At 42.0% G+C, this 27,222-nt stretch overlaps 1 protein-coding gene across 4 annotated transcripts; it reads right to left on the bottom strand.

The window, feature by feature from the left end:
* Positions 1 to 703: 703 nt before the first annotated feature.
* LOC149819611 (uncharacterized) lies at positions 704 to 23,585 on the bottom strand. 4 transcript variants are annotated; one of them, XM_089983759.1, is made up of 9 exons: positions 23,416 to 23,584; positions 22,935 to 23,042; positions 22,675 to 22,816; positions 21,607 to 21,755; positions 2,964 to 3,021; positions 1,391 to 1,462; positions 1,226 to 1,321; positions 1,049 to 1,138; positions 704 to 938 (listed from the first exon to the last, which is right to left on the bottom strand). In XM_089983759.1, the coding sequence occupies exons 4-9, from the start codon at positions 21,753 to 21,755 to the stop codon at positions 882 to 884; spliced, it is 522 nt and encodes a 173-aa protein (XP_089839885.1). In that variant the 5' UTR covers positions 22,675 to 22,816; positions 22,935 to 23,042; positions 23,416 to 23,584; the 3' UTR covers positions 704 to 881. The 4 variants fall into 4 exon arrangements, with proteins under 4 accessions (XP_089839885.1, XP_089839886.1, XP_089839887.1 ...); XM_089983760.1 differs by lacking the exon at positions 23,416 to 23,584 and adding an exon at positions 23,206 to 23,293; XM_089983761.1 differs by lacking the exon at positions 23,416 to 23,584 and adding an exon at positions 23,174 to 23,287.
* Positions 23,586 to 27,222: the final 3,637 nt, after the last annotated feature.

Genomic DNA, 27,222 nt, shown 5'->3' with positions numbered 1-27,222 from the left:
TCGACCCACTTGAGCCATTCTCCAATCTTCATATCTGATACAACAAAGAGAAGGGCTTCATTTTATTTAAACATGAAGACTGGTCCTAAGCAATAACCCAATCAAGGACGGAATATGACCTCTCCCTTCTAATTTTTAGATTTCACCCCTCATGTCTATTTGATCTGGCCATTTCTCCTAGCAACCATTCCCTAGGGAAACTTTAAGATTTTTTTTCTTTTAATTTTCTCCCCGTTTCTAACTAATCATGGACATTGTCCGAACAATGTGTTCCATATGATTGAAATAGGTGCGATTAGATCTTGTAAGAAATCCTTTAATTTTATCTTGATAGCCAGAAGTGCCCAGCCTACAATGGTAACAGCTCTGATCACGTCCTTGAGTATATATAATCTTGTCCTGTCCGTTGTTGCGTCCATCTCTGCAAAAGTCCAGCTAGACCCGAAATTGAGAGAGAGAGAGAGAGATCCGGATGAGTCTGCCAGCATTTGGGACATCTTTTGGAGAGATTGCATGTCTAATATTAGACGACCATTCAACATTTCAGCCAGTCCAGGACAAAGGATGTTAAACTTATTCAGCTCACAGGCCTAATGGCAGCCGCTAGCTTGTTCTATTGGGGTCTTAATTACCGTTTAGGCCCATTGTCTTGGAATGCCTATTGTCAAAGTGAAAAAAGGACTTTGAAAGTGGGACAATCACGTGAACATTCAAATATCTTAAAAATGATACTCCACAAAAACTGTGGATATATAATTGACATACTGCACACCACACAAAACAGTGGACATGTACTTGATATATTGTACCTGTCAATCATCCCAATAATGAGATATAGATGCTTTCATCACAGGCCTAGATGCCATACAAAAACATGTTCATTAGGTTTCTTCCTGTTCTCTTAGCTTGAGATTCCCGTTGGCAAAGTCCAGGAAACCCTGCCAAACAAAGCAACCGTGCTCAGGTGAATGATCACACGGAGAGAGAGAGAGAGAGAGAGAGAGAGAGAGAGAGAGAGAGAGAGAGAGAGAGAGAGAGAGAGAGAGACCTGGAGGATGGCAACGGCAGCAAATTTGTCAACAATTGTTTTATATTGCATGGGGTGCAAGTTGAGGGGTCTCACCAATGCTTCTACACACTATAAGAGAAGAACTCTAAAGTCAGCAATGTGCACCATAGTGGTGGCTCTTTTCCCTTTTTCATTAACTGCAAAGTCCATGCCCACCTTTGAAGTAAACCTTTCATCCCAATATGTGTAACTCAAACCCTCAAATTGTCCAGTTCTGCGGAGAGAATCCACAAACAGCTTTACTTGCCCTCCCTGCTCATAACCAGAACAAGTTGAACTTAGAAGAAAAAGCTACACCTGTAAACCAGAGAAGAAATTTACCTGCGGATTGTCACCACCCATGAAGTCATAAGGGCAACCTACAACTAACCCCACCAAAGAAAAATCTGTGACCTGCACAGACATGCTAATAGAATGGATTAAATGTTTGAAATTTCTCTTAGCTATTTAGCCAATCATTGAAAATCTGATCAACCTTGTCAAGCAGCATATCCACTCAATATCACCATCTACCTTAAGGGATTCAATGCACAAACAGGTTCCTCTTCCATATTGATAACAAATAGGCAATTGTTCAGAACAATGTTGTTAGATTTGTATCGGCCAACGAAATTGTTGGGCCAACAATTCAGGTGAACCGGCTGATTCTGATTCACCTGAGTCGAACTGAATCGACCAACTTTTAACCAGCAGTTGACATGTATCACAAAAATACTAAAATAGCATTTAATAATATTAAAAACTATTTTAAGCAGTTTATGATTGATTAAAAAAATGAATTAGAGAATTTCTCTGGCCAGATCACAAATGCTCAACACACAGACATGCACATAAAATCCATGCAGGTGTATATGCCAAAGATGGAAGTCAATAAGGTTACACTTCGTGAAACAAAAAGAGAAACATAGAAGAAGAGGCACTGGAAAAGATGAAATCAATCTTGAAACAAAAAGAAGCATTCCAATTCAAAACCAAATGGTCAGGTTGGGGATAGCCCCCTGAGATCCCTAAAACCTTTCAGTTACTATGAAGTAACTTTTTCCATCCTAACATCAAATTTAAGCATAATGACTTGATGATAAGGCATTGCAAGAGAATATGTAGTCACGTCTTCATGGTTTTGCAAAATAAAAACATATAAATATGTTTTTATTTTATAATAAAAATGAACTCTTTGACAAGATTCCATAGCATTCTTCATGTTTAGCTGGGTGAAGCTACAAGTGAAAAAGAAAGGCGGAGTCTACGGGATGATTAGAGTTGATATATCACTTTAATCAATGAATCTTGGTTCAAAAAAGATATTACATATCAAGCAAAAAAATAAATAAATAAATATGTAATTTGAGGTTGTGCACTTCTGGTTAAGATGGGCTCATAGTGTTGTATTTTAAGTTCAATTCAGAAAGAAAGTTTTAAGTCAGAATTAACAAGATGGGTTTTAGAGTTTAGATGTGGAAAGCATCAGCGCAAGGTGTTGGATAGAAAGATCACTAGGTTGGAATATATATAACAGAAACACATAAGAAAATCAGATATGGATTAGATAAACAGAAAGGAAAATGTCCTAATGGTGTGGCATGCACTTCTGATTTGTATGCAACTCAGAACTAAGTGAAACATGCAGATAATATGGATTACATATGAAAACACCCCGGTCACAATGAAACATGGTCATGAAGGTACAAAATGAGAAATTCAGAGGAAAGTTCTTAAACTATGTTTCATATTTACAGCACTATCCAGAGTCCAGACGTTGAATTCATTATAAGATTATGAGATGAACTTTTATATCCTAATTGTCTCAAGATCTAAAATACGCAGATAACTTTGGCTAACATTAGCAGTCATGCTTTTAGCGGGTAGAAAGAACATCTAAGAAAAAACAACTTACCAAAGTTTCAAAATCTTTGGCCATCAATTGAATGTTTGACTTCCTTCGCACTAATACACTGTATATATAGTGGATTTTGAGACAATACTCATGAAATCAGCACAGATTCAAGAATAAGAGAATCAGTAGATATAGAAAAAGAAGGGCTAAACCAACTTATAACAATCAAAGGTCATCGTTCCAACATTTACATTTCATGGTGTTTATAAGATAGCAGGCAAAGCAGGACTCATAACGTCACTTTATCTTATCCAAAGGGTCTCCTTTTTTATTCCCATCAGAGACTATCCCCCAGCTTGCCTATCCAAAAGAGGAAAAAGGAAAAAGAAAAGAAGAATTGGAACTTCATATTCAAATTACTATTGAACAGGCTGTATATATTTGGACTTTCCACATGGCATCGACTACTCAGATAATGTTCCCAAAACATGCAAAACATATGTTGGATTCCTGCATAATTCAACATTGGAAGGATTCCCCTCAATAGAGCAGTCAAGAAAAATGAAGAAAGAAGTGATAAGGTCTCCAGTTTTCTGTAAGTTCTTTCTTCCAATAACTGGTCTACGTGAATTCATTAATTATATTCTTTAGTACTACAACAACAACAACAACAACAACAACAACAACTACGCCTTCATCCCAAAACAATTGGGGTCAGCGATATGAACCAAAAAAGAAATTCATTTTGGGTCTTCCACATGAATCCTTTTCCTCCAATCATTTCTATCCAACGCCATGTCCTCGGTGAGGTTCAAAGCATTCATATCCTTTCCTATCATCTCCATCCAAGTCTTCCTAGGCCTACCCCGACCTCTTTTAACTAATATATTTTCCCATTTCTCCAACCTTCTAATTGGAGCATCATTAGGCCTTCGCCGAATATGTCCAAACCACCGTAAACGATTCTCTCGCATCTTATTTTCAATGGGTGCAACACCTACCTTCTTACGTATCTCTTCGTTCCGAATCTTATCTTTTATTGTATTTTCACACATCCATCTAAGCATCCGCATCTCAGCTACACTCATTTTTTGAATATGATGTCTCTTGGCAGCCCAACATTCCGTACCATATAGTAAAGCGGGTCTAATAGTCGTCCTATAAAACTTTCCCTTCAACCGCAATGGCATTCTACGATCGCACAGCACTCCAGTAGCACTTTTCCATTTCATCCACCCAACCTTTATCCTATGATTTACATCTCCATCAATTTCTCCATACTTTTGAATGATGGATCCCAAATATTTGAAATAATCATTCACCGGTATATCTTGCTCACCAAGCTTCACTACACTCCCATCACTACTTCGTTGCTTACTAAACCGACATTCCATATATTCAGTCTTACTCTTACTCAACTTAAAACCTCTAGCTTCCAATGTCTGTCTCCATAATTCTAACTTAGCATTAACCCCAACTCTAGACTCATCAATCAAAACAATATCATCAGCAAACAACATACACCACGGTACATTTTCTTGAATTGATCTCGTAAGCTCATCCATCACTATCGCAAATAGGAAAGGGCTTAAAGCAGATCCTTGATGTAACCCAACCGTTATCGGAAAATTGGTTGTCACCCCTCCACAAGTGCGGACATTGGTTACTACTCCTTCATACATATCTTTAATTATACTAATGTACTTGAGAGAAACACCTTTCTTCATAATTCTTTAGTACTATCATTTTAAAATTATAGCAGTAGATTTATTCACTATCATTGAGCATTTGGTGATTTATTCCGAGTATTCAATTAACTAATCCAATTTTGAAGGGATGAGTGGAATAATTATTTTTCGTCTGTTGCATACAGGGGGCAGAGCCAAGAATGTAAACTCGGGTGGGCACAATTGCACAAATGTGCAGCAATGTTCGTAGCAAATAAATAAATAAATAAATACATAGCATATGTGTGTGCGCGTGTGTGTATAACTGAATGCAAATCTGGTAAAGAGAGAAGCATCAGATTAATAATCCGATACAGATTCAATCTGAGGTTTCACAACCGAATCCAAATATATGCAGAAAATTTATCTGGTTAGCTATCTTACGCTAACCGGATCCAGATCCAGTACTATCCTTTTTTCCATATGAATCTGAAATATGAATGTGAATTTGAATCTGATTAGGTAAGATTCAATAAAGGCTACATCCGAACTGAATCTGTCCCTTTTACATCTGTATGTGTGTGTAGATTTGTCGAGTAGGCTTGCAAACGGGTTGTGCCGGCTGTGTCTTGATCCAGTGCTGACTCCAATTTCCAATAAGCGGGTCTAATTTTGCATGTGGATCTTACTCCAAATACATGATAAGAGTTATTGAACCAGATGTGATTCAACACCCTCTGACACTGGATTTGCAGAAAACAGGTCAAGTATATTGGGTTTTTTTCATAGAATATATAAAATAGGTTGGATCAGGCGGCGCATATTTATTTCCATGTTTCTAACTCAGATCTGAATAAATCCCACAATACTCATTATGAATCTGACACATTTGATAAGCGAGCCTCATTTTAATGGATATATCTGTCCAAATTTCTTAACAGGCCAGAATCGGTTAAAGATCCAACTTAGTTAAAGCAACATAGAGAGAGAGAGAGAGAGGAAGATGAAGTCTAAATATTAAATATATTTTATGTTATATATTATGGGCACGTTTGGGAGTCGGAAAGATGCAGGAAAAGTGATACAAAGTGAAAAATCCGTATGGTTTTTCCGACCCTTCCAAACGAGAGACTTTTTCGCTGAGAGAGTTTTTCTAAAAAGTGCACCTTTTGATAGAAAACATTCCTCCATGGGGGAGAGAGGGGGGTGAAATGTTTCCTACCAAGAGAAAATGGTGATTTACACTCTCCACCACCATCTCACCACCACCACCAACAACAACCACCATCTCACCATCACCACCACCACCCACCTCCCAGAAAACTGCCCTCCCCACGATTTTCTACCATTCATCTCACCACCACCACCACCACACACCTCCTGGAAAACCGCACTGGAGAAGCTCCACCACCACCCTCACGATGATTTTCCACCACCACCCACCTCCCGAAAAAACACCCTCCCCACCATCCATCACCACCAACAATCACCCACCTCCAGGAAAATGGCGCCGAAGAAGCTCCACCACCACCCCACGATGATTTTCTACCATCACCACCATCCATCTGACCACCACCCACCTCCCGAAAAAACGCGTCGGACAAGCTCCACCCCCCTCCTCCTCTCTCATTTTATTAAGATTTTCTATTTTATTTTTCTCATGCTAGCCAAACAAGTGAAAAATTTTCATTTTAGAAAAATTATCATATCAAAACTTCTCATAGGCAAAAATTCCTTTTCCTGAGAATTTTTCTTGCTTCCAAACGTGCCCTATGTGTTTTAAAAATAACAATTTATCACTTCTTTGATCACATAACAGGTCAAGATTAGGGAAAATCCAGAATCCGGCCCGCAATAGGTGCTCTTCATGTCTCAGAAAATGTGGAGCCCTTTCCTTTTTATGGGCAATGGTAGCTTTCCACTTTTTTCTCCTCTTCGATGTGGGATTATTCTTCCATAAGGTACTCACTTTATGCATGGAAAATGCAAAGTTTCCTTTTATAAATGCATTCCTCTCTCTCTCTCTCTCTCTCTCTCTCTCTTAAAACAGTTTAACTACAAGTGGATTTAGTCCTATATCAATGAGTAAAGAGAGGCATGGTCTTCTCAAACTCTATAAAAGAGAATCTCAATGTTTTACAAACCAACCATAGATCGGCTTCGCCATTTCAAGAAAAAAAAAACAAGTAGCAACTATCAAGCAAGCCTAAGCATGATTTTGGGTCAGAGCGGGCATGTGACCACCCTAGCCTCTACTTGGCTCTGCCCTAGCCTCCATGTTCGCATCCACAAAGGTGTAGCTGAGGGCACATGCTGCCCTCCCCCCTCCTCTGCTTTGAGAACCGTGTGAACAGAGAGTAGAGGTCCTCATACAGATATAGAGTCGCACACTTGAGCTGCGAGAGAGAAAAAAGAAGGGCCATAAGGTTCATTCAAAGATGAAGTCAGCCTTCTTTAAGGTCTTTCTTTTGTCTTAGTGATTAGAAGAAAAGAAGGGCACCTAGGTATAGTATTTTAAGGGAAGGCAAATGATGCAGAGCATCCTGAAGATCTGAGCTTTGAAGACGAATTGGATCCAAATCCAATTCCAAAGATCCAATCTAGGATGTGATTCAGGGTAGATCCAATCGTGCAGGACTATCAAGGTCCAATTGGATCTCTGCCAACCCAGACCCATTTTGATTATCATGTTTCAATTTCTGAGATATTTTACATCTTTATCAGAGATTGTATTTTTATTTTTTTCTATTCCATTTTGGCATGTGAGGAATCGTATTAAACATGTTTTTTTATTTTATTTTTTATTTTTTTTAGGAACCGGATTCTACGGATCCGGATAGTTCTGGTACCCTGTAGGATTTTTTTGTGGTACTAGAGAGTGTATGGGGTCCAAGGGTAGTTTTTTTTTTTTTTGCATTTTTGCTTCTCTCTTGTGTTGGTGCAGGATCCATTTCACAGCTTATTTGGATTTGGATTGTGATCCATCTTCAAAGGGGGGGTCTTAGGTGGCGCCACCTTGGTGTGGTCCATCTTTGACCTCATTCAAATTTTGTTGACCAGCCTAAAGTCAAAAATGGACTGTTGGTGAGTTAATAGCTCTTGGTAAGAATGAGGCCTTGCACACTCGTTTTTTGCGCAAGGCTTGGGAAGGCCAAAGGTCTCTTTATTGTGGCTCTTCCCAAGCAAAGGAGTCTTTAATTAGGAAGGTCGATAAGGGGAGAAGGGGGCTTCTTCTCCATTTTGAAAAATCGAGTTTCTTGGTGTGAGTGGTGCTTGAGAAAATCATGGTGAAGATAATCTCAGTATTTTGATCGTATCTCCCTGGATCGTGGATCAGTGTATACTGAGTCCACCGTAACATTGCATCATTTTGGTATTAGAGCGAGGGTTGTTGGATTTTTCAATCGAACACGATTCCTGGTGCAGTGAGAGGTCAAATTTTTTTTTAGGATCCATGAGCCATGTCTGGCAAACCGGATATAGGAGTCAAAGCGAGTATATTCCTGAAAAAGACATTTGTGACCTTAGGTATGAAACTGGAACTCTACGGCATAAAATTGAAAATCGAAGTCATAGAATGAAAGATTTTACTAGGGAACAGGAGAGTGCCTCCGAGTGAAAATCAGCGTGGTTCACGAGGAATGCGTAAGACATATTATTATGACTCTGATGAAGAATTTGAGTCAGAACGGGATAAGAAAGCTTGAAATCTGCAAAGTCAACTTTGCGTTGAGCAAATGCGAATTGCAAGGATACAATCGAAGCTTTGTGAACTAGAATTAGAGGAAGAGCTTCGTCACAGATCGAATCTGCTTTAATCCTTGAGGGCGTAGGGGTGGTCCGACTCCGTTTGTGGGTCTAACCCACATCAATACCCATATACGGGTAGAAAGAAGGATCTGCCTAGGAGATCCAGTCGAGAGTCCAGTGCTCCAAATCTGAAGGTTCATTATGTAAATTTTTTGCAAAGGGAATCGAGGATGAGCTCTCGTACGCCCGTCTCATCCTTTAGTCCCTGACCCAACCCCACCTCATTTAAATCTGATAATTCTAGGGTTAGGTTTGAGGAAATCTCGTGTGTGAGTTGCGAGGACGAAGAAAATTCAGTTTCTTTTGACTTAAGATCTCAACAATTCGAAGAAGTCATAATGGAAAACGAAGATTGGGACAACAAAGAAGAGTACCAGTGCGAAGAAATTAATCACACTCTTGTTATTTTCAAAAAGAATCCTCTCGAGGAGCCTTTTTGTGAAATGATTGGTGGACCGATTTTCGATGAAGAAATCGAGAAGGAACCCTCACCCGAATTTGAGGATGTTCCTATGAGTGCATTCATTACTGAACCAGTCTTTGAAAAGATGTATGAAGAGATGCCTCGCATCTCATCATTTTGGGAAATAGCACCTCTAGAAGACCCGTCCTATGTCAGTCTTGACGATCCGGCCTTCGAGAAATTTTATGATCTATAAAAGGTACCGTTTTGTCTCGAGATGCGTTTGACAAGATTGTCAACATTGATCTGTGAAGTCTCATTAGTACAACCATTTTTTAGGATGATGTCAAAATTGAAAAGACTAATCAAAGTATTAGAAATTCTAATGAAATTCATGTCAACGAGCACTTAGATATTGTAAATTCTTAGTGCATCATTAGAAAATTCTAAGCCTCATGTGAACCCTAAATGTGATTCGGGTAAAGTTGGAATGACAATCATGCATACCCCAAATTTATTTTGGAAATATCAGGATTTAGTTGATAATGTTCATTCTGTATCCTTCATAAATCCTACTAGTAAGTTTGAATTGTTGCTACATTGTCTTGCTCGTGACTTATCTTGTAATTATAAAAAAACTTAGTGCAAAATTTGACATTTTGAATTGCATAATAAATAATCAAATTGTTATCCATTGTTGACCCAAATTTTGTTATTATCTGCACCATGTTGATGCAAGGTAAGATTATTCAATATAATGTCTTAGGTGCTTTTGAGATTCAATTCTATTGTTCTGCTTTGAATTTATCTGAATTGCATTTTATAGAGCATATTGCATCAAATATTCTTGTCATTCTTATATAGAATTTTCTCCCTTGTTTAGTTCACTTTTATTTGCCTTGAACAAATTCTGCGCTAATTGCATTTTGAATGTGTGCAGGGATTATGGAGTGACATTTGAGCAAAAACAAGCTCCGAGGATGAAGCCTTTCGACCCAAGAGGGAATGATGCAAAGCATCCTGAAGATCCGAGCTTTGAAGATGAATTGGATCCAAATCCAATTCCAAAGATCCAATCCAGGATGCGATCCAGGGCAGATCCAATCGTGCAGGACCATTAGGGTCCAATTGGATCTCTGGCAACCCAGACCCATTTTGATTATCATGTTTCAATTTCTGAGATATTTTGCATCTTTCTCAGAGATTATATTTTTATTTTTTTTATTTCATTTTGGCATGTGAGGAATCGTATTAAACATGTTTTTTTATTTTTAGGAGTTGGATTCTACGAATCCGGATAGTTCTGGTACCCTGTAGGATTTTTTTGTGGTACTAGAGGGTGTATGGGGTCCAAGGGTAGTTTTTTTTATTTTTCGCATTTTCGCTTCTCTCTTGTGTTGCTGCAGGATCCATTTCGCAGCTTATTTGGATCTGGATCGTGATCCATCTTCAAAGGGAGGGTCCTAGGTGGCGCTACCTTGGTGTAGTCCATCTTGGACCTCATTCAAATTTTGTTGACCAGTCTAAAGTCCAAAATGGAATGTTGGTGAGTTAATAGCTCTTGGCAAGAACAAGACCTTGCACGCTCATTTTTGGCGTAAGGCTTGGGAAGACCCAAGGACTCTTTATTGTGGCGCTTCCCAAGCAAAGAAGTCTTTAATTAGGGAGGTCGATCAGGGGGGAAGGGGGCTTCTTCTCCATTTTGAAAAATTGTGTTTCTTGGTGTGGGTGGTGCTTGAGAAAATCGTGGTGAAGATAGTCTCAGTATTTTGACCGTATCTCCCTAGATACTGGTCCAAATTACGTGATCTTTAGCTTGTTGGAAAGCTAAGATCGTGCCCTACAAGTTTGATGTTTACCATTTTACGTGATTCAGTTCGGTTAAGCCGCTAAAATACCTGGTAAGTTTTCTACTGACGGCAACAAACCCTTTGGTTGGTGCAAAAGCTCGAGTTTGTGATCTTTGAGAAGATCGACCTTGACGTGGCTGTGTAAGCATTCTTGTTCGTGGTAGCTGAAGTTCCATCTCTATTGTTCGTGGTTAATATTGTGGCGTCAGTTGCTTCCCAACGACGGCCATTATCGATTTCAGCCCGGATATTTCCATCGGTTCTTCGTTCTTTTACTTTTGTTACTCTTATTCGCATTTGTGTTGCAATTGTTCTTGATTTACCATTGCTAGACTGTATTGACTCATTTGAGAATTGCGAATACATGCTTAGAAAAGTTTTATGTTCAAGTTGGCTCATTTGATCCTAAGTTATTTCGGATTATTGATGTGTGTGAATGAGCTTGGATTCTTTCAAAAAGAACAAATCGTTGTTTCGCGATAACAGAGAAGTCTCTACTAAAACATCCGTGTCAGACTCATTTCTGAACAAATTTTCGTGTTTTTTAGCTTCCTAAAAAGCTGAGACGATTGTATACAACTTTGTAGTTGAAACCTCTTTGAGATTCGTCCGTTTGAACCTCTGAATTTGTATGCCAAGGCGTCGGACTGACAGAAGTCCATTATTTCATTTCTGTTACAAAACGTTTAAAATAATGTTCGGTATTTTGCCGTTATCTGAAGTTTCCCTACATGAAATTTAGAATTTTTCAATTCTGTGAAAAGCTAAGATCGAAACCTATAACTTTCATGTTTGAAAATTTTGTAGACTCATTGTCGTTGTGCTCCAAAAATATCAAGTTCGGCTGTTATCCAATATTTGAATTTTTATTCCTGCAATAATATTTCTATATCATTCCCGATATTCAAAAATTCGTAGAGGACTGTAGAAACATCGAAAAATTACGATCTTTAGTGTTCTGGAAAGGTATGGATTTGACCTTCATTTCGTCAGTTGTGAGTTTTTCCAAACTCCAACGTTTGAAGGGTCAAAAATTCGTTCAAACAGTCTGCCCCTGAAAGTCGATAATCTGTGTTGGACTCGTTTAGCAGTCCCGGTGTCGAGTTCGTGGATTGGACATTCCTGCTCTGAAGCTGATGTTTCCGGATTCGTTGGAAAGCTGTGAAAATCGCGCACAACTTTCATTTGGACCGCCTCTGTCGAAACAGAGCGCACAGGTCCCGAAAATCTGTTTTCCAGAGTTCTGTTCGGACTCCACATCATATAAACTTCCGCGTGCATTTGGATCCTGGATCGTTGTATACCGAGTCCACCGTAACATTACATCATTTTGGTATTAGAGCGAGGGTTGTTGGATTTTTCAATCGGACACGATTCTCGATGCAGTGGGAGGTCAATTTTTTTTTTAAGATCCATGAGCCATATCTGGCAAACTGGATATAGGAGTCAAAGCGAGTATATTCCTGAAAAGGACATTTGCGACTTTAGGTATGAAACAGAAACTCTACCGCATAAAATCTAAGATCTAAGTCGTAGGATGGAAGATTTTACCAGGGAACAGGAGAGTGCCTCCGAGCGAAGTCAGCGTGGTTCACGAAGAATGCGTAAAACATATTATTATGACTCTGATGAAGAATTTGAGTCAGAACGGGATAAGAAAGCTCGAAATCTGCAAAGTCAACTTTGCGTTGAGCAAATGCAAATTGCAAGGATACAATCGAAGCTTTGTGAACTAAAATTAGAGGAAGAGCTTCGTCACAGATCGGATCTGCTTCAATCCTTGAGGGCGTATGGGTGGTCCGACTCCGTTTGTGGGTCTAACCCACATCAGTACCCGTATACGGGTAGAAAGAAGGATCTGCCTAGGAGATCCAGTTGGGAGTCCAGTGCTTAAAAATTGAAGGTTCATTATGTAAATTTTTTGCAAAGGGAATCGAGGATGAGCTCTCGTACGCCCGTCTCATCCTTTAGTCCCTGACCCAACCCCACCTCATTTAAATCTGATAATTCTAGGGTTAGGTTTGAGGAAATCTCGTGTGTGAGTTGTGAAAACGAAGATTGGGATAGCAAAGAAGAGTACCGGTGCGAAGAAATTAATCACACTCTTGTTATTTTCACAAAGGATCCTCTCGAGGAGCCTTTTTGTGAAATGACTGGTGGACCGATTTTCGATGAAGAAATCGAGAAGGAACCCTCACCTGAATTTGAGGATGTTCCTATGAGTGCATTCATTACTGAACCAGTCTTTGAAAAGATGTATGAAGAGATGCCTCACATCTCAGCATTTTGGGAAATAGCACCTCTAGAAGACCCGTCCTATGTCAGTCTTGACGATCCGGTCTTCGAGAAATTTTATGATCCCATAAAAGGTACAGTTTTGTGTCGAGATGCGTTTGACAAGATTGTCAACATTGATCCGTCAAGTCTCATTAGTACAACCATTTTTTAGGATGATGTCAAAATTGAAAAGACTAATCAAAGTATTAGAAATTCTAATGAAATGCATGTCAACGAGCACTTAGAGATTGAAAATTCTTTTAGTGCATCATTAGAAAATTCTGAGCCTCATGTTAACCCTAAATGTGATTCGGGTAAGGCTGGAATGACAATCATGCATACCCCAAATTTATTTTGGAAATATCAGGATTTAGTTGATAATGTTCATTCTGTATCCTTCATAAATCCTCCTAGTAAGTTTGAATTGTTGCTACATTGTCTTGCTCGTGACTTGTAATTATAAAAAAACTTAGTGCAAAATTTGACATTTTGAATTGCATGATAAATAATCAATTGTTGACCCAAATTTTGTTATTATCTGCACCATGTTGATGCAAGGTAAGATTGTTAAATATAATGTCTTAGGTGCTTTTGAGATTCAATTCCATTGTTCTGCTTTGAATTTATCTGAATTGCATTTTATAGAACATATTGCATTACATTGCATCAAATATTCTTGTCATTTTTATATAGAATTTCCTACCTTGTTTAGTTCACTTTTATTTGCCTTGAACAGATTCTGCGCTGATTACATTTTGAATGTGTGCAGGGATTATGGAGTGACATTTGAGCAGAAACAGGCTCCGAGGATGAAGCCTTTCGACCCAGGATGGAATGATGCAGAGCATCCTGAAGATCCGAGCTTTAAAGACGAATTGGATCCAAATCCAATTCCAAAGATCCAATCCAAGATGCGATTCAGGGCAGATCCAATCGTGCAGGACTATTAGGGTCCAATTGGATCTCTGCCAACCCAGACCCATTTTAATTATCATGTTTCAATTTCTGAGATATTTTGCATCTTTCTCAGAGATTGTTTTTTATTTTTTTCGATTCCATTTTGGCATGTGAAGAATCGTATTAAACATGTTTTTTTATTTTATTTTTTATTTTTTTTAGGAGCTGGATTCTACGGATCCAGATAGTTCTGGTACCATGTAGGATTTTTTTGTGGTATTAGAGGGTGTATGGGATCCAAGGGTAGTTTTTTTTATTTTTCGCATTTTCGCTTCTCTCTTGTGTTGGTGCAGGATCCATTTCACAGCTTATTTGAATCTGGATCGTGATCCATCTTCAAAGGGGTGGGTCCTAGGTGGCGCCACCTTGGTGTGGTCCATCTTGGACCTCATTCAAATTTTGTTGACCAGTCCAAAGTCCAAAATGGAATGTTGGTGAGTTGATAGCTCTTGGCAAGAACAAGGCCTTGCACGCTCGTTTTTGGCGGAAGGCTTGGGAAGGCCCAAGGTCTGTTTATTGTCTTTCTTCCCAAGCAAAGGAGTCTTTAATTAGGGAGGTCGATCAGGGGGGAAGGGGGCTTCTTCTCCATTTTGAAAAATCGTGTTTCTTGGTGTGAGTGGTGCTTGAGAAAATCATGGTGAAGATAATCTCAATATTTTGACCGTATCTCCCTAGATACTGGTCCAAATTACGTGATCTTTAGCTTGTTGGAAAGCTAAGATCGTGCCCTACAAGTTTGATGTTTACCATTTTGCGTGATTCAGTTCGGTTAAGCCTCTAAAATACCTGGTAAGTTTTCTGCTGACGGCAACAAACCCTTTGGTTGGTGGAAAAGCTTGAGTTTGTGATCTTTGAGAAGATCGACCTTGACGTGGCTGTGTAAGCATTTCTGTTCGTGGTGGCTGAAGTTCCATCTCTACTGTTCGTGGTTCATATTATGGCGTAGGTTGCTTCCCAACGACGGCCATTGTCGAATTCAACGCGGATATCACCATCGGTTCTTCGTTCCATTACTTTTGTTACTCTTATTCGCATTTGTGTTGCGATTGTTCTTGATTTACCATTGCTAGACTATATTGACTCATTTGAGAATTGCGATTACATGCTTAGAAAAGTTTTATGTTGAAGTTGTCTCATTTGATCCTAAGTTATTTCAGATTATTGATGTGTGTGAATGATCTCAGATTCTTTCAAAAAGACCAAATCGTTGTTTCGCGATAACAGAGAAGTCTCTGCTAAAACATCCGTGTCAGACTCATTTCTGAACGGATTTTCGTGTTTTTTAGCTTCCTAAAAAGTTCAGACGATTGTATACAACTTTTTAGTTGAAACCTCTTTGAGATTCGTCCGTTTGAACCTCTTAATTTGTATGTCAAGGCGTCGGACTGACAGAAGTCCATTATTTCATTTCTGTTACAGACCGTTTGAAATATGTTCGATATTTTGCCGTTATTTGAAGTTTCCCTACATGAAATTTAGAATTTTTCGATTCTGTGAAAAGCTAAAATCGAAACCTACAACTTTCATGTTTAAAGATTTTGTTGACTCATTGTCGTTGTGCTCCAAAAATATCAAGTTTTGTTGTTATCCGATATTTGAATTTTTATTCCTGTAATAATATTTCTATATCATTCCGGATATTCAAAAATTCGTAGAGGATTGTAGAAACATCGAAAAATTATGATCTTTAGTGTTCTAGAAAGGTATGGATTTGACCTTCATTTCGTTAGTTGTGAGTTTTTCCAAACTCCAACGTTTGAAGGGTCAAAAATCCCTTCAAACAGTCTGCCCCTGAAAGTCGATAATCTGTGTTGGACTCGTTTAGCAGTCCCGATGTCGAGTTCGTGGATCAGACATTCTTGCTCCGAATCTGGTGTTTCCGGCATTTGGATCGCCTCTATCGAAACAGAGCGCACAGGTCCCGAAAATCTGCTTTCCAGAATTTTGTTCGGACTCTGCATCGTATAAGCTTCTGCGTGCATTTGGATCCTGGATCGTGGATCGGTGTATACCGAGTCCACCGTAACATTGTATCAGCAAAGATAGTAGTTTGAATGGTGAAGAGAGGTGACTCAGTATGAATGAATCAGAGTCAGGCAAACTGGATTTCCAACAATGCCTCAAGAAACTGGTCGAGATGACAACACCTTTGTTTTTCCCTTTTTCCTTACCATGCCCAAAGGGGGATCTTCTCTTCTGGCCTTTACCTCCTGCATGGCCTGGAAATAGGAACCCAACCCCCCTTCCGAAACATTTATTTCTGCAAGTAGGTGGGATCCAGTTCAAAAGACCGGCCTTCGACCCCCACCTCTACTCTTTTACACGGGTGAAATGGAAACTAGCTCAAACTAGCTTGTGTCGCTTTGCTCTGTCGCAACTAAGAAAACGTAGCCAGCAAATGAGGTTGTATTGAAAGGTATATAAACAAAACAAAACTAAAGGTGAGTTTGTAATGTGTGTCTAATTGGGAAAGTAAGTGCACACATGTAGAAACCATACTTAGTTAGGCTGTAAAGACTTGGCTTTTAAAGCATAAATTCATATACCAAAAACAAAGAATAAAAGGTAGAGAAATACATAGCCATGTTTAGCAATATGTCTACCTACACAATTGGTTAAATAAGAATTCAGAATTACATGTTTTAAAATCAAAATGATGGACCACACACATGCACATAGATACTTGCACACACAAGTGGGGTTGTTAACAGCCAAGCCAGGAAGTAGCCATCAATAGTATGATCCAATGCAACTGGAAAGTGAAGCATGTCAAACTGGATCAGCACTTTACACACAAAAAAGTAGAAGACAAAGGAAAGTCAGCCCATGTTCATTACAAGCAAACATCAAATTCAGGATTTATTCACCAAGCCCTTTTCAGTTCACAAACATTGGTTTTTTGAAAAGCAAACTATTGCAGAATAAATATGTAAAAACATACTTAAAGACGTGTAAACTTGTTACAGACCCATTCCTGCTCCGGGTCCGACCAACTAGATTTGCCCTAGCCAGGACCCGCCCAACTGGGACTGCGCAAAGGGAGTTTCCCTTTCTCCCCGGACTCCCATAGAAACTCGTCCAGTCTAGAGTCCTACCCAGGCTAGGACTGGTGGACGCCCCCCAGAGTCCTCTCTAGGGTGAGAATTGTATGTATTTTTACCTTTTGGACCTCTTGTAAATCTATTTAGATTTACCTAGCCTAAGTATTTTTTAATAAAGATTATTGAGTGATTCATCTTTTCTTCGTTCGTGTGAGAGATTTGCCTTCGAGAGAACGATTCTTTTCCCTCACCCATCCACCATCGCCAGCCAATCGGGAATGTGTTTCTCCCTCCAGCCACGCCCTTCGCAATTTGCCTTGCATCTCGTGCCAGCAAGGAGAGATGCCTCTCCCTACCAGATTCCCTCTCTGGTCGTGTCCCAACCCTGTGACACGCCCATCCCCTCTCCTCCTAACGTTTTTCCCTTGGTTGTGTCCCCTACCCTGGGACATGTCCCTATCTTACGCCTAAGCACCATGCATCCACCTCTGGCGTGTCCCCTTGCTCAGTGACACACCTTTCTTCTTCCACCCGCCAGGCAGGGTCCCCCTCCCTGGGACATGACTCTCTTTCCTTCATGCCCGCGCACCCCAGCGTAAGGACGCACACGAGCCGGACGTGGGTTGTTCGAACTCTTCAAAATCACTTTGTCCAAGCTCGACTCAAGCCCGGAGCTGAGCTTATAAGGTGTTGTCTAAACTCGGGTCGGTTTCGAGCTCGAGTCGAGCTTAAACAAGATTTATTAAAAAAAATGCAGAGGAGAGATTTGATCCCCAGACCTCCTTAACGTTAACCAAGGAACCTACCATTAAGTCAAAATATGTCTTTTGATTATTATTATTATTATTATTGAAAAAATTCTACACATACAAAAAATTTTCAGCGAAAAAAGGCGCAAAAGGCAGGATTCAAACCCAACATGTTCTTAATAAAGACTAACGGCCTACCCATTACAGTAACAATGCAGTTCTGAATTTTTTTGCAAAGATATTATATATGTATAGGGTTTGCAATGAACTGAGCCTTATCAGGCAAGGCTCGACAAATCGTTCAAGTTCGGCTCGATAGCTCGTCCGAGATTCATACACAGGTTCAAGCTTGACTCATTTACGAAGCGGATGAGCCCGAGCCAGCTCAATTCGGTGTGCATCCCTACCCCAGCGTGTCCACCAGCTCGATTCGGTGTGCATCCCTACCCCCAACGTGTCCACCAGCTCAATTCGGTGTGCATCCTTACCCCAGCGTGTCCACCCAGTCAAACACACCGCCCCTGCTGACACTGTTGTTGTTGTCGCGTTCTCCATGTTGTTGCATCGTACCTACTAGTTGTTTGGTCCACACCTGGCCTTAGCCAAGCAAGTGTGGTCTCTTCCCGAGCCTTGAACCGCGTTCCACAAGCCAAAACCACAAGACTGGCCCCTCTGGGAATCAGGTCCTGACATTTGGTATCAGAGCATCGTTCCCGAGAACCCCGTCGTTCAGCCAACAACATTAGACAACGCAACAACAAGGGCTCACACCCTTCTTGAATCTGTTTAGGTTCCTATCATCACATTGATTGAAACGTCAGGGAGTCTGAAATTCATTCCAGCGATGGAGAAGCTTAATGAGTTCGTCGACAATCTTAAGAGAAGCGTCGATCGACTCGAGAGCATGATAGATGAAGGGTTTGACTGAATAGAACAAGTGTTGCAGGAGATCCTGCATCCTGTGACTAATCTGATGGGATATGGAGACGCCGCTGGCGGGAACCCACTTGACATTTTTCCGCCGATCAAACCTGGCTGGCTTTCGCCCGCAAGGACGACCAAAAGCAAGGAAGCCAACCAGACCCTCGACGTCAACTGCCCGACCACTGACGAAGCCCCTGCTCTCCTTGGGTCGTTCATCTGCTCGATTTGATCGCCTGTCGCCACTGTTAGAGTAGGGAAAACTGACCTTCTTCGACTGCTCTCCCCCTCTAGGCCCCTACTGCTTCTGCCACTCGACCCCCTTCTTCACCTCTCCCTCTCAGCCCCGCCGCCCGACCCTGTAGGGGACCCCTATATGTTGTCGAACAACCTGCGTTGCAATGGAACGAGCCAGAGAGAGCCTCTGGAGATCTCCTACCTGGTCGTCTCTCCCTCTAGTCTATGAGCTCATCCCTCAGCCTCAACCTCCTCTACAACGAGGAGGTTGTCTCCATGGCCATCGAGGGGTTGCCCCCAAGGAGTCTTGCCCCAGGGGCGTCATCACCAACGTCGGCCCTAACGTCAATTCTGTCGATAACCGTGGCATCCCGCTTGCACCTCTTGGCCAGTCTGGGGCCCTATCCGCGAAGTCGGATGCCTCACCACTGGTACGAAACAGTTGTAGATCTCGCACCCATCAATCACCTACCGCAGCATGTTTGCCCCTCTCAAAATCCAAATGCCAAAAATCCTTGATCAACCACCCTCGCCCTTTCCCCAGTCTCCCCTGTCACAGTGTGAGACGAGCCCCGACGTGCCTCCACCTATGCCGCGAGTTGGGCTGGGCACGCCCCTTGCACTGCAGTTGTGTGTACGTCAACTGGATCCAGCCTACTGGCAGCACCCTTGCCTGCTAGAGGTGACGATGGTGAAGGCAATGAGATGGCATTGGGGGGGCACCTCCACCGTCGTTCCCAACTTAAGAGGGAGGCCCCTTGATGCCCTAACTAGTTGTCCAGTTCGTGGATCCAAAATTCAGTTCCGCCACCTTTGGCTCCAAACCAACTCCAGCCATGGTCGGATCCCAGCCAGATTGGCCCGTTTTTTGCCCCAAACCCATCGAATCTTACCCACAAATGATCCAAATAATCCCAAACTCCATTTAAGTAAAATGGATCCTTACCCAATCCAGTCAGATCCTATCTAAAACTATTACCCTACCTATCCAGACTCAAAGTCAATCCATGGTCCAAAATTAACCCAAACCTTAACCCCATCCAGTCCATATCCAAACCAAGATCGGACCCAGACTTTGCATGTCCCAAGATCCAGTTCCATCAGGGCAGGTGGGAAAACCATGCGCCTGCTTGACCCCAGAGGTAACAAGAATTGGTGGCGGCAGCAGTTTCTAGAGAGCTCTCGCCTTGAGGGCAAAGCAAGTTTGAGAGGGATGGTTTGTTACAAACCCTTTTTTGTTCTAGATCCGACAAACCAAATCCACCCCAGCCAAGACCCACCCAACTGGAGTCCCGTCCAATTGGCACTGCACAGCTGGAGTTTCCAAAGAAACCCGCCCAGCCTGGAGTCCTACCCAGGCTGGGAATTGGTGGGACGCCCCCCAAAGTCCTCTCTAGGATGGGAACTTGTGTCTTTTTACCCTTTTGCCCTCTTGTAAATCTATAAATAGGTATACCTAGCTTAAGTATTCTTTAATGAATATTATTGAGTGATTCATCTTTTCATCGTTCATGTTTGTGTTAGTGATTTGCCTCCAATGGAACGATTCTTCTCCCTCACCCATACACCATCACCGGCTAGTCGGGAACATGTTTCTCCCTTCCAGTTGTGCCCTTCGCCACCTGCCTCGCATCTCGTGCTAGCAAGGAGAGACGCCTCTCTCTCCCTGCTGGATTCCCTCTCTGGCCGTGTTCCAGCCCTGTGACACGCCCATTCCCTCTCCCCTTACTGTTTTTCCCTTGGTCGTGTCCCCTGTCCTGGGACACGTCCTTGCCTCACGCTCAAGCACCGCATCCACCTCTGTTGTGTCCCCTGCCCAGTAACACGCCTTCTTTAACCCACCAGGCAATGCCCTCTCCCTGGAACATGACTCTCCCTCCTTCACGCTCACGCACCCCAGCGTGCCCACCTAGCTGGACACGACGCCCTTGCTGACGTTGTTGTTGTCACGTCCTCTCTGTTGTTGTATCGTACATGCTAGCTGCCCGGTCTGCGTTCGGCTTTAGCCGAGCAGGTGCGGTCTCTTCGCGAGCCTTGATCTGCATTCTGCAAGCCAGAACCGCAAGACCGACCCCTCTGGGAATCGGGTCCTAACAGAACCCTAATCAATTGGGTGATCCCTCTTTGGCTGCCTATCGCCTCTCTTCCCTTTGATCTCCTCATTATATTCACATATTTGTTGGAAGATCTTAATTGTATTGCAGGGCATGAGGGACAATCGGATTAGAAACAGTATTAACTTTCAGTTGATTTGGTGAACATAAAGTGTGAAGGTATAGTGCAGGCAAATGAACACTAGCATGAAAGAGGTTTCTTCAGGGATGTTGAGATGAAAAGTAATCTTGCAATAGGAGCCTTCAGAATAAGATCTGAAAACTAGCAAGAAGAACTCATCAACCTTACATTCTTAAGATTAATTCTAAGGTCATTTTACAACTATCGCAAGAATAATCAGTTGCTAATCCATTAAAATATCACTGTCACACCAAAGTAATCCATGACAAAGTGTGTTTTCAACCTTAAGAAAGGAGTAACTATGGTAGACTAACATGTTCAATTGTCACGTTTTTGTGTTATTGACTATTGAGACCTTTAAAGAAGCTTTTGGAGTGTTTTAAATGTCATATCTGTATTTTCCTAGCTCATATGTAGAAATGCTCCTAACTATGAAAAGTTAACCTCCACCAGCACAAAACTGCATGTTACTTTCCATTTCTTCATCAAAAAATAACCTACAATACATCTTTGATATGACCATGGTAAAACAGTTAAATTTTTGGGCATTTCATACCTCAGAGGGGATGCAATCTTATTGTTTGGATCTGAAATAGCCAGACCAACGTATCGACTACCAACATCTAACCCAAGCAGTCGCCCTTTGCTCAGTTTATCATTCTTCAACAAATATTGGAACAAATCAATTGGTTTCACAAGCTTCATCTGTAACAGTAACATATCAACCAAACAAATAATGTAAGAATTTGGCACAGAAAGAAGTGGTGAGGCCAACATCATGTTTAGCAGTGTTGTTCAAAAGTTATTGTCATGTGTCCGCTGACATCATGCCTTTTAATAAGCCCACCAAAAATTAAAAAGAAAATGAAACTTTGAGCTTCAATCCTACCATTCATTGGCTCCTTTATGCTGTTCTAAAATATGAGCCGACAGAGAAAGAAAAGAGTTTTGCCGTTTTTCATGTTCTTTTTTCCTTTTTCTTACTTTTGTGAGCAACCCCGATTCAAGGATTTACACTTTTACTAGAAGCCTATAAAGTTCTTAAAAAAATTGAGACTCCACCCTATTTTCTCACATCAAACTCAACCTAAATGTGATCAGTCACCTAAATCATGAAATAATTTAGAAGCAAAAATAAATCTGACCACTCTGCAGGCATCCTAGCAATTGAAAAACCAGTAACAGGGATCACATTGTCATTCCCAAAAATAACTCAACCACTTAGCCGCATTCAGATACGAAACAGTATTGAATATATTCTTATCCAACCATAGCTAGCGTGTCTCAAACAAATAAAACAAAAGAAAGAGAAAACGAAAATCAGCAACCAGCTTATCATTATGCCATTTATCATCGCAATTGACCTCAATCAGAAATAAAACAGAAAAAGAGATGAGATGTGATCAATACGCTTCTAGTTAAGTTGGTTATAGACACTGATGCACACCAAAAACGAAAAAAAAATGAACTGCAACATCAAGAACGACTCGGCTATATCATTCTCTCCAACAAGTAACAAAGCTAAAATTCACAACAATGTCATAACAAGCTCAATCTTAAGAAAAAAGCAACACAAATCACGATCAAAATTAACCAACCAGGAACACATGAACAGATTGATTACCCCTTGGAATTGAAGAAAAAGTAAATCACAGATATAAGAGTCACAGCCTGGAGAGCATGAGCGCCAGCTCCTCGTCAGGCACTCTCACTTCTGCGTACATCCGGACTGCCTCAGCGATCCGCGTGGCCAATTGATGCTTACACTGGACCAAGCGAATCAACAAACACCAAAAGAAGAAGAAGAAATAAGAAAACCAACAAACACGACGAGGAAGAAGAAGTTGGCGATGACAAAGGGGGAAGAGAGGTTGCGGGGCGTACGCAGAGTTGTTCGGCCCTGTTGACGACGTCGTAGAAGAAGGAATAGCAGGTGCAGTGGTGGGTGGGGAAGCAGATGTACTCCTCCTTCCTCCTCGATTCTCTCACTACCTGAGCCCCACACACACAATCCGATCGCCCCAACCATTATGGAAAGAAACAAGGAAGAAAGAAGAAGAAAAACAAAGGAAACCCAATAATTGAAAAACAAAATAGGAATAAAGAGAAGGAGAAAGGGGAACCCTAGAAGAAGACAAGGGATGGGATGGGAGACCAGGAAGAGGGCTCGGCCGCTGGGTTCGCCGGCGATGCGCTTGACGCCGCCTAGTTCCACGATTCTGAGCGCCCGCTCCAAGTTCTTCCCGTACAGAAAATGCAATCTGGAGTTTTTTTTGTTTTTGTTTTTGTTTTTTTTTTTTTTTTTTTTTTTTGTGTGTGTGTGTGTGTGTGTGTGTGAGAGAGAGAGAGAGTTCGTTTTACTCACATGGAGAGTTGATCATCCGTCACTTCGTTCGTTGAGCGATTTGGAGAGAAACCATTGAACAAGAATAAGAAGACAGTAGAGAGAGAGAGAGAGAGAGAGAGAACCTGAGGAGGTGAGGGTGATGGAGTTGAAGACGGAATCAGCGACGGCGCTGATTACCGCCATCCACAGGCAGACCCGACGGTGCAACGGGGTAAAAAAAAAGGAGGGAAAATCGCGAGATCGTAGGGGAAAGATGAACCGAACCGAAGCGCGGGTCGAGCTCGGTCTGGGTGAGACCAAGCCTGGGTCCAAGCTTGAGATGCATACTTAGCCCACTGGCTGCACCGATTTAGCCCATTTTGGTCGGTCTGTCATTTTAGAGTCTTAGAGCATGGTCACAAACGCCTGATAAACGAGCCTAAGGAGCCGAGCTTGGGCTGTTCGGAAACGGCTCGTTAATGGTACACCCTTGTTAGGGATTCCGATACAATCCGAGCTTTATGAGCTGGCTTGTTTCTGAAAAAAAAATGGTTTTTAGCTATTTTTTAAAGCTTGATAATATATAAAATACATATATTATATATACATATAATAATAATACATGTATAAACTATAAACCACATATAATGTGCATATTATATATATAATATATAATATGTAAAACGAACTTATATGAGTCAAGCAAAGCAGAGTTTGTCATTTTCATGTTCGGCGGCATTAGTTGGCTCGCTGAGTCGAACCAAGCTGAACAGTGAGTTTGTCTCCTTTCCCTGACCTACAAATACCGCCTAGACTTTAGAGGCACGTTTGCATGGCCAAGTGAAAGTTGGATTTTCTTAAGATCTTTTTTTTTTCGTTTTTTATGATGAAAAATCCTTGACGGAAAATCTGGTCACTTAACCGGGTAAAACTCCGAGTTGAGAAAACGACCACCCAGCCTCACGTGCAGGATTTGATCGTGTGTCTTCAAGCTTGGTACAAGACCCTGCTGACCACATGGGTAACCACCATGGTAGTTTTTCTCCATGATCTTACGATTGCAAATCACAATCACAGCACTTTCTCAAACTTTTATAGATACAAGTAACCTATCAAGCACATGATTATACACTTCTAACTAGGGGTGGGCATCGGGCCAGCCCATGCCCGTTTAGAACTTGATCCGGCTTGGAGATGGCCCGGCCCATTTATTAATGAGCTGGGTTTGGCTCGGTCTTAACGGGGGCTCGGATTTGAAGAGCAGCCCATTGACCCAACAGGTCAATGTGAAGTGGGCGGATTTCAGCCTAGCCCAAATCCATTTGTAAATAGTAATAATTAACAAGTTCCCAACTTCTTATACCTATAGTTTTCATAAAATTAATGTAATTAATTAGGTAAATAATAATAGTTATTATGTAATAGATAATTTTTTAAATTTTTTATATTATAAAAAATTAATAAATAACCCAAGTCTGGCCCATGCATATAACGGGCCGGGTTTTGAACCGGTACCTAACAGGCCCGGGCCTAAAACCTTGGCCCAAGCCCAACTCATGGCGGGCCGGGTTGGCAGGTTGCCCACCCCTACTTCAAACATGAGGAGACATTTAAATCACTGAAGATGCCATAGACTACAGTCGGCAATCGATGATGAATCAGTTGCACTGATTCAGGTTTCTTTAAATCTTTTTGACTACCTTGGATCCCAAATCGCCAATGATTTGAAAGTTTTAAGATGGGGATGACGAGACTTAAAAAACTGTGAAAGGAGGTCTGACCTTAAAATATTGGATATTGGACCTTTGAAGATCCCATGTTTGCTTAACCTTTGATCTTGCATTGTATGTACCCCTACCGTCATCGTATTATTGTTTTTTTTAAGGATATGAGGCTCCATCTTTTAATAGTATGGTGTATGGGTGTCACGAGCCTATTTCCTTCAATGGGCCAGCGCGACGCGATGGTCCTTCCTCATCGCCGTAAGCCTACTCGTCAGCTCGCTTGCCGATCGCGGAAGCTTGTAATCAGAGTGCAAGAGAGCAAGAGAGAATAAAGGGAGAGAAATTGCAATCACAAGAAGCAATCACGAGGGTGAACAAAAGAAAGCTCAACGCATTTACTTCATTCACAATTTTGCCCGCAGGCCATTACAGTTCAATTATACGGGCTGCCCCTTCGGGGTATTGATTCATCTGAACCGGGCAACTTACATCAGACTAAACAAAAGCAAAACAAACTCTAAGCGCAACTGTACACTGTAAGTCGCAAGGGAACATGCCCCCCCCCCTTCAAATCATGCGTCGTCCTCGACGCCATCTGTTTCGTGGTAAGCCCTGACTTCAGCCGGGTAGCGGCTGTTCATTCGAAATGCAGGCTCCCACGTTGGTTCCGATGTTTCCTCCCACTGCACCAAGTATTTCTTCGCTTGCCCCAAGTAGTTGACCTTGTAGCGAAGGATCTGACTGAGGTGCTTCTCAGCCCGTTGTGCTGTCGGGGCCCTCTGCATGATGGGAGTGCATTGTGGCATACTGCATTTCGGGTCTCCATCATCTGGATGGAACGGCTTGAGGTTGCACACGTGGAACACCGGGTGCACCTTGAAGTCTGAGGGCAACTCCAGCTTGTATGTCAACTTGCCCACCTTCTTTGTGATGGTGAAGGGTCCCTCATACTTTCTAAGTAGTCCGTGGTGCCGCCCGCGGAAGATGCCTGTGCGACCAGGATATAGCTTCACCAACACTTGGTTCCCAACTTGGAACCCTGCGGGCCGATGGTGTTTGTCCGCCCACTTCTTCATTCTCTTTGTCGCTTTGTGTAAGAATGTCTTCGCCAACTCATTCTGCTCGTGTCAGTCGCGAACAAACTGATAGGCGAAAGATGAACTTCCCTTTTCTTGTGCGGCAAGAGTGTGCGGGGTCAGTGGTTGCTGCCCCGTGGCTATCTCAAACGGGTTGTGGCCTGAAGACTCGCTTTTCTGCAGATTATAACAAAATTGTGCCACATCGAGGAGCTTCACCCAATTTTTCTGATTGACACTAACAAAGTGCCTAAGGTATTGCTCCAGTATCCCGTTGATGCGCTTTGACTGCCCATCTGTCTGTGGATGAAAGCTTGTTGAAAACAGCAAATCAGAGCCAAGTAGCTGAAATACTTCACGCCAGAACTTGCCCGTGAAGCGAGCATCACGATCACTCACAATGATCTTTGGTATGCCCCAGTGTTTCACCACATGCTTTATGAACAACTCTGCAGTCTTCTCTGCAAGGCACTCCTTGGAAGTTGGGATGAAGGTGACATACTTTGAGAAACGATCCACTACGACCAAAATAGAGCTGAGGCTCTCTATCTTCGGCAAACTAACAATAAAGTCCATAGAGATGCTATCCCAAGGACGTTCTGGAATTGATAGAGGCTCAAGGAGACCGGCAGCCTTCTGGTTTGTCCCCTTATCTTGCTGGCAGACGAGGCATGTCCGCACATACCCCCTCAACATCGTCTCTCATCTGCGGCCAATAGTAGCCGCGCTCAAGGAGTGCTAAGGTCCGCTACTGACCAAGATGGCCGGCCCATAGTGTATCATGGCACTCCTTGAGTAGCTCTCGACGAAGGCTTCCCCACCGTGGTACAAAGATGTGTCTCCCTTTTGTTACGAGGAGGCCATCCTGTAGCCAAAATCGCCGAGTCTTCCCTGCCTGCGCCAAAGAAACAAGGTATTGTGCGGTCGGATCCTGCTGTGTACCCTCACGGATGCGACTCAGCAATGCACCCTCCAAATGCACTTCAGAAGACTCCGCGCGCGCAGCTGCGAGTTCAGCCCTACAGCTCAGGGCATCTGCCACAACA

This window comes from Nuphar pumila, chromosome 12, assembly GCF_984573655.1.
Source record: "Nuphar pumila chromosome 12, dmNupPumi1.hap1.1, whole genome shotgun sequence".
Classification (NCBI taxonomy): domain Eukaryota; kingdom Viridiplantae; phylum Streptophyta; class Magnoliopsida; order Nymphaeales; family Nymphaeaceae; genus Nuphar; species Nuphar pumila.
The sequence above is the reverse complement of the archived record's forward strand: the minus strand, read 5'-3'. Positions and strand labels throughout refer to the sequence as shown.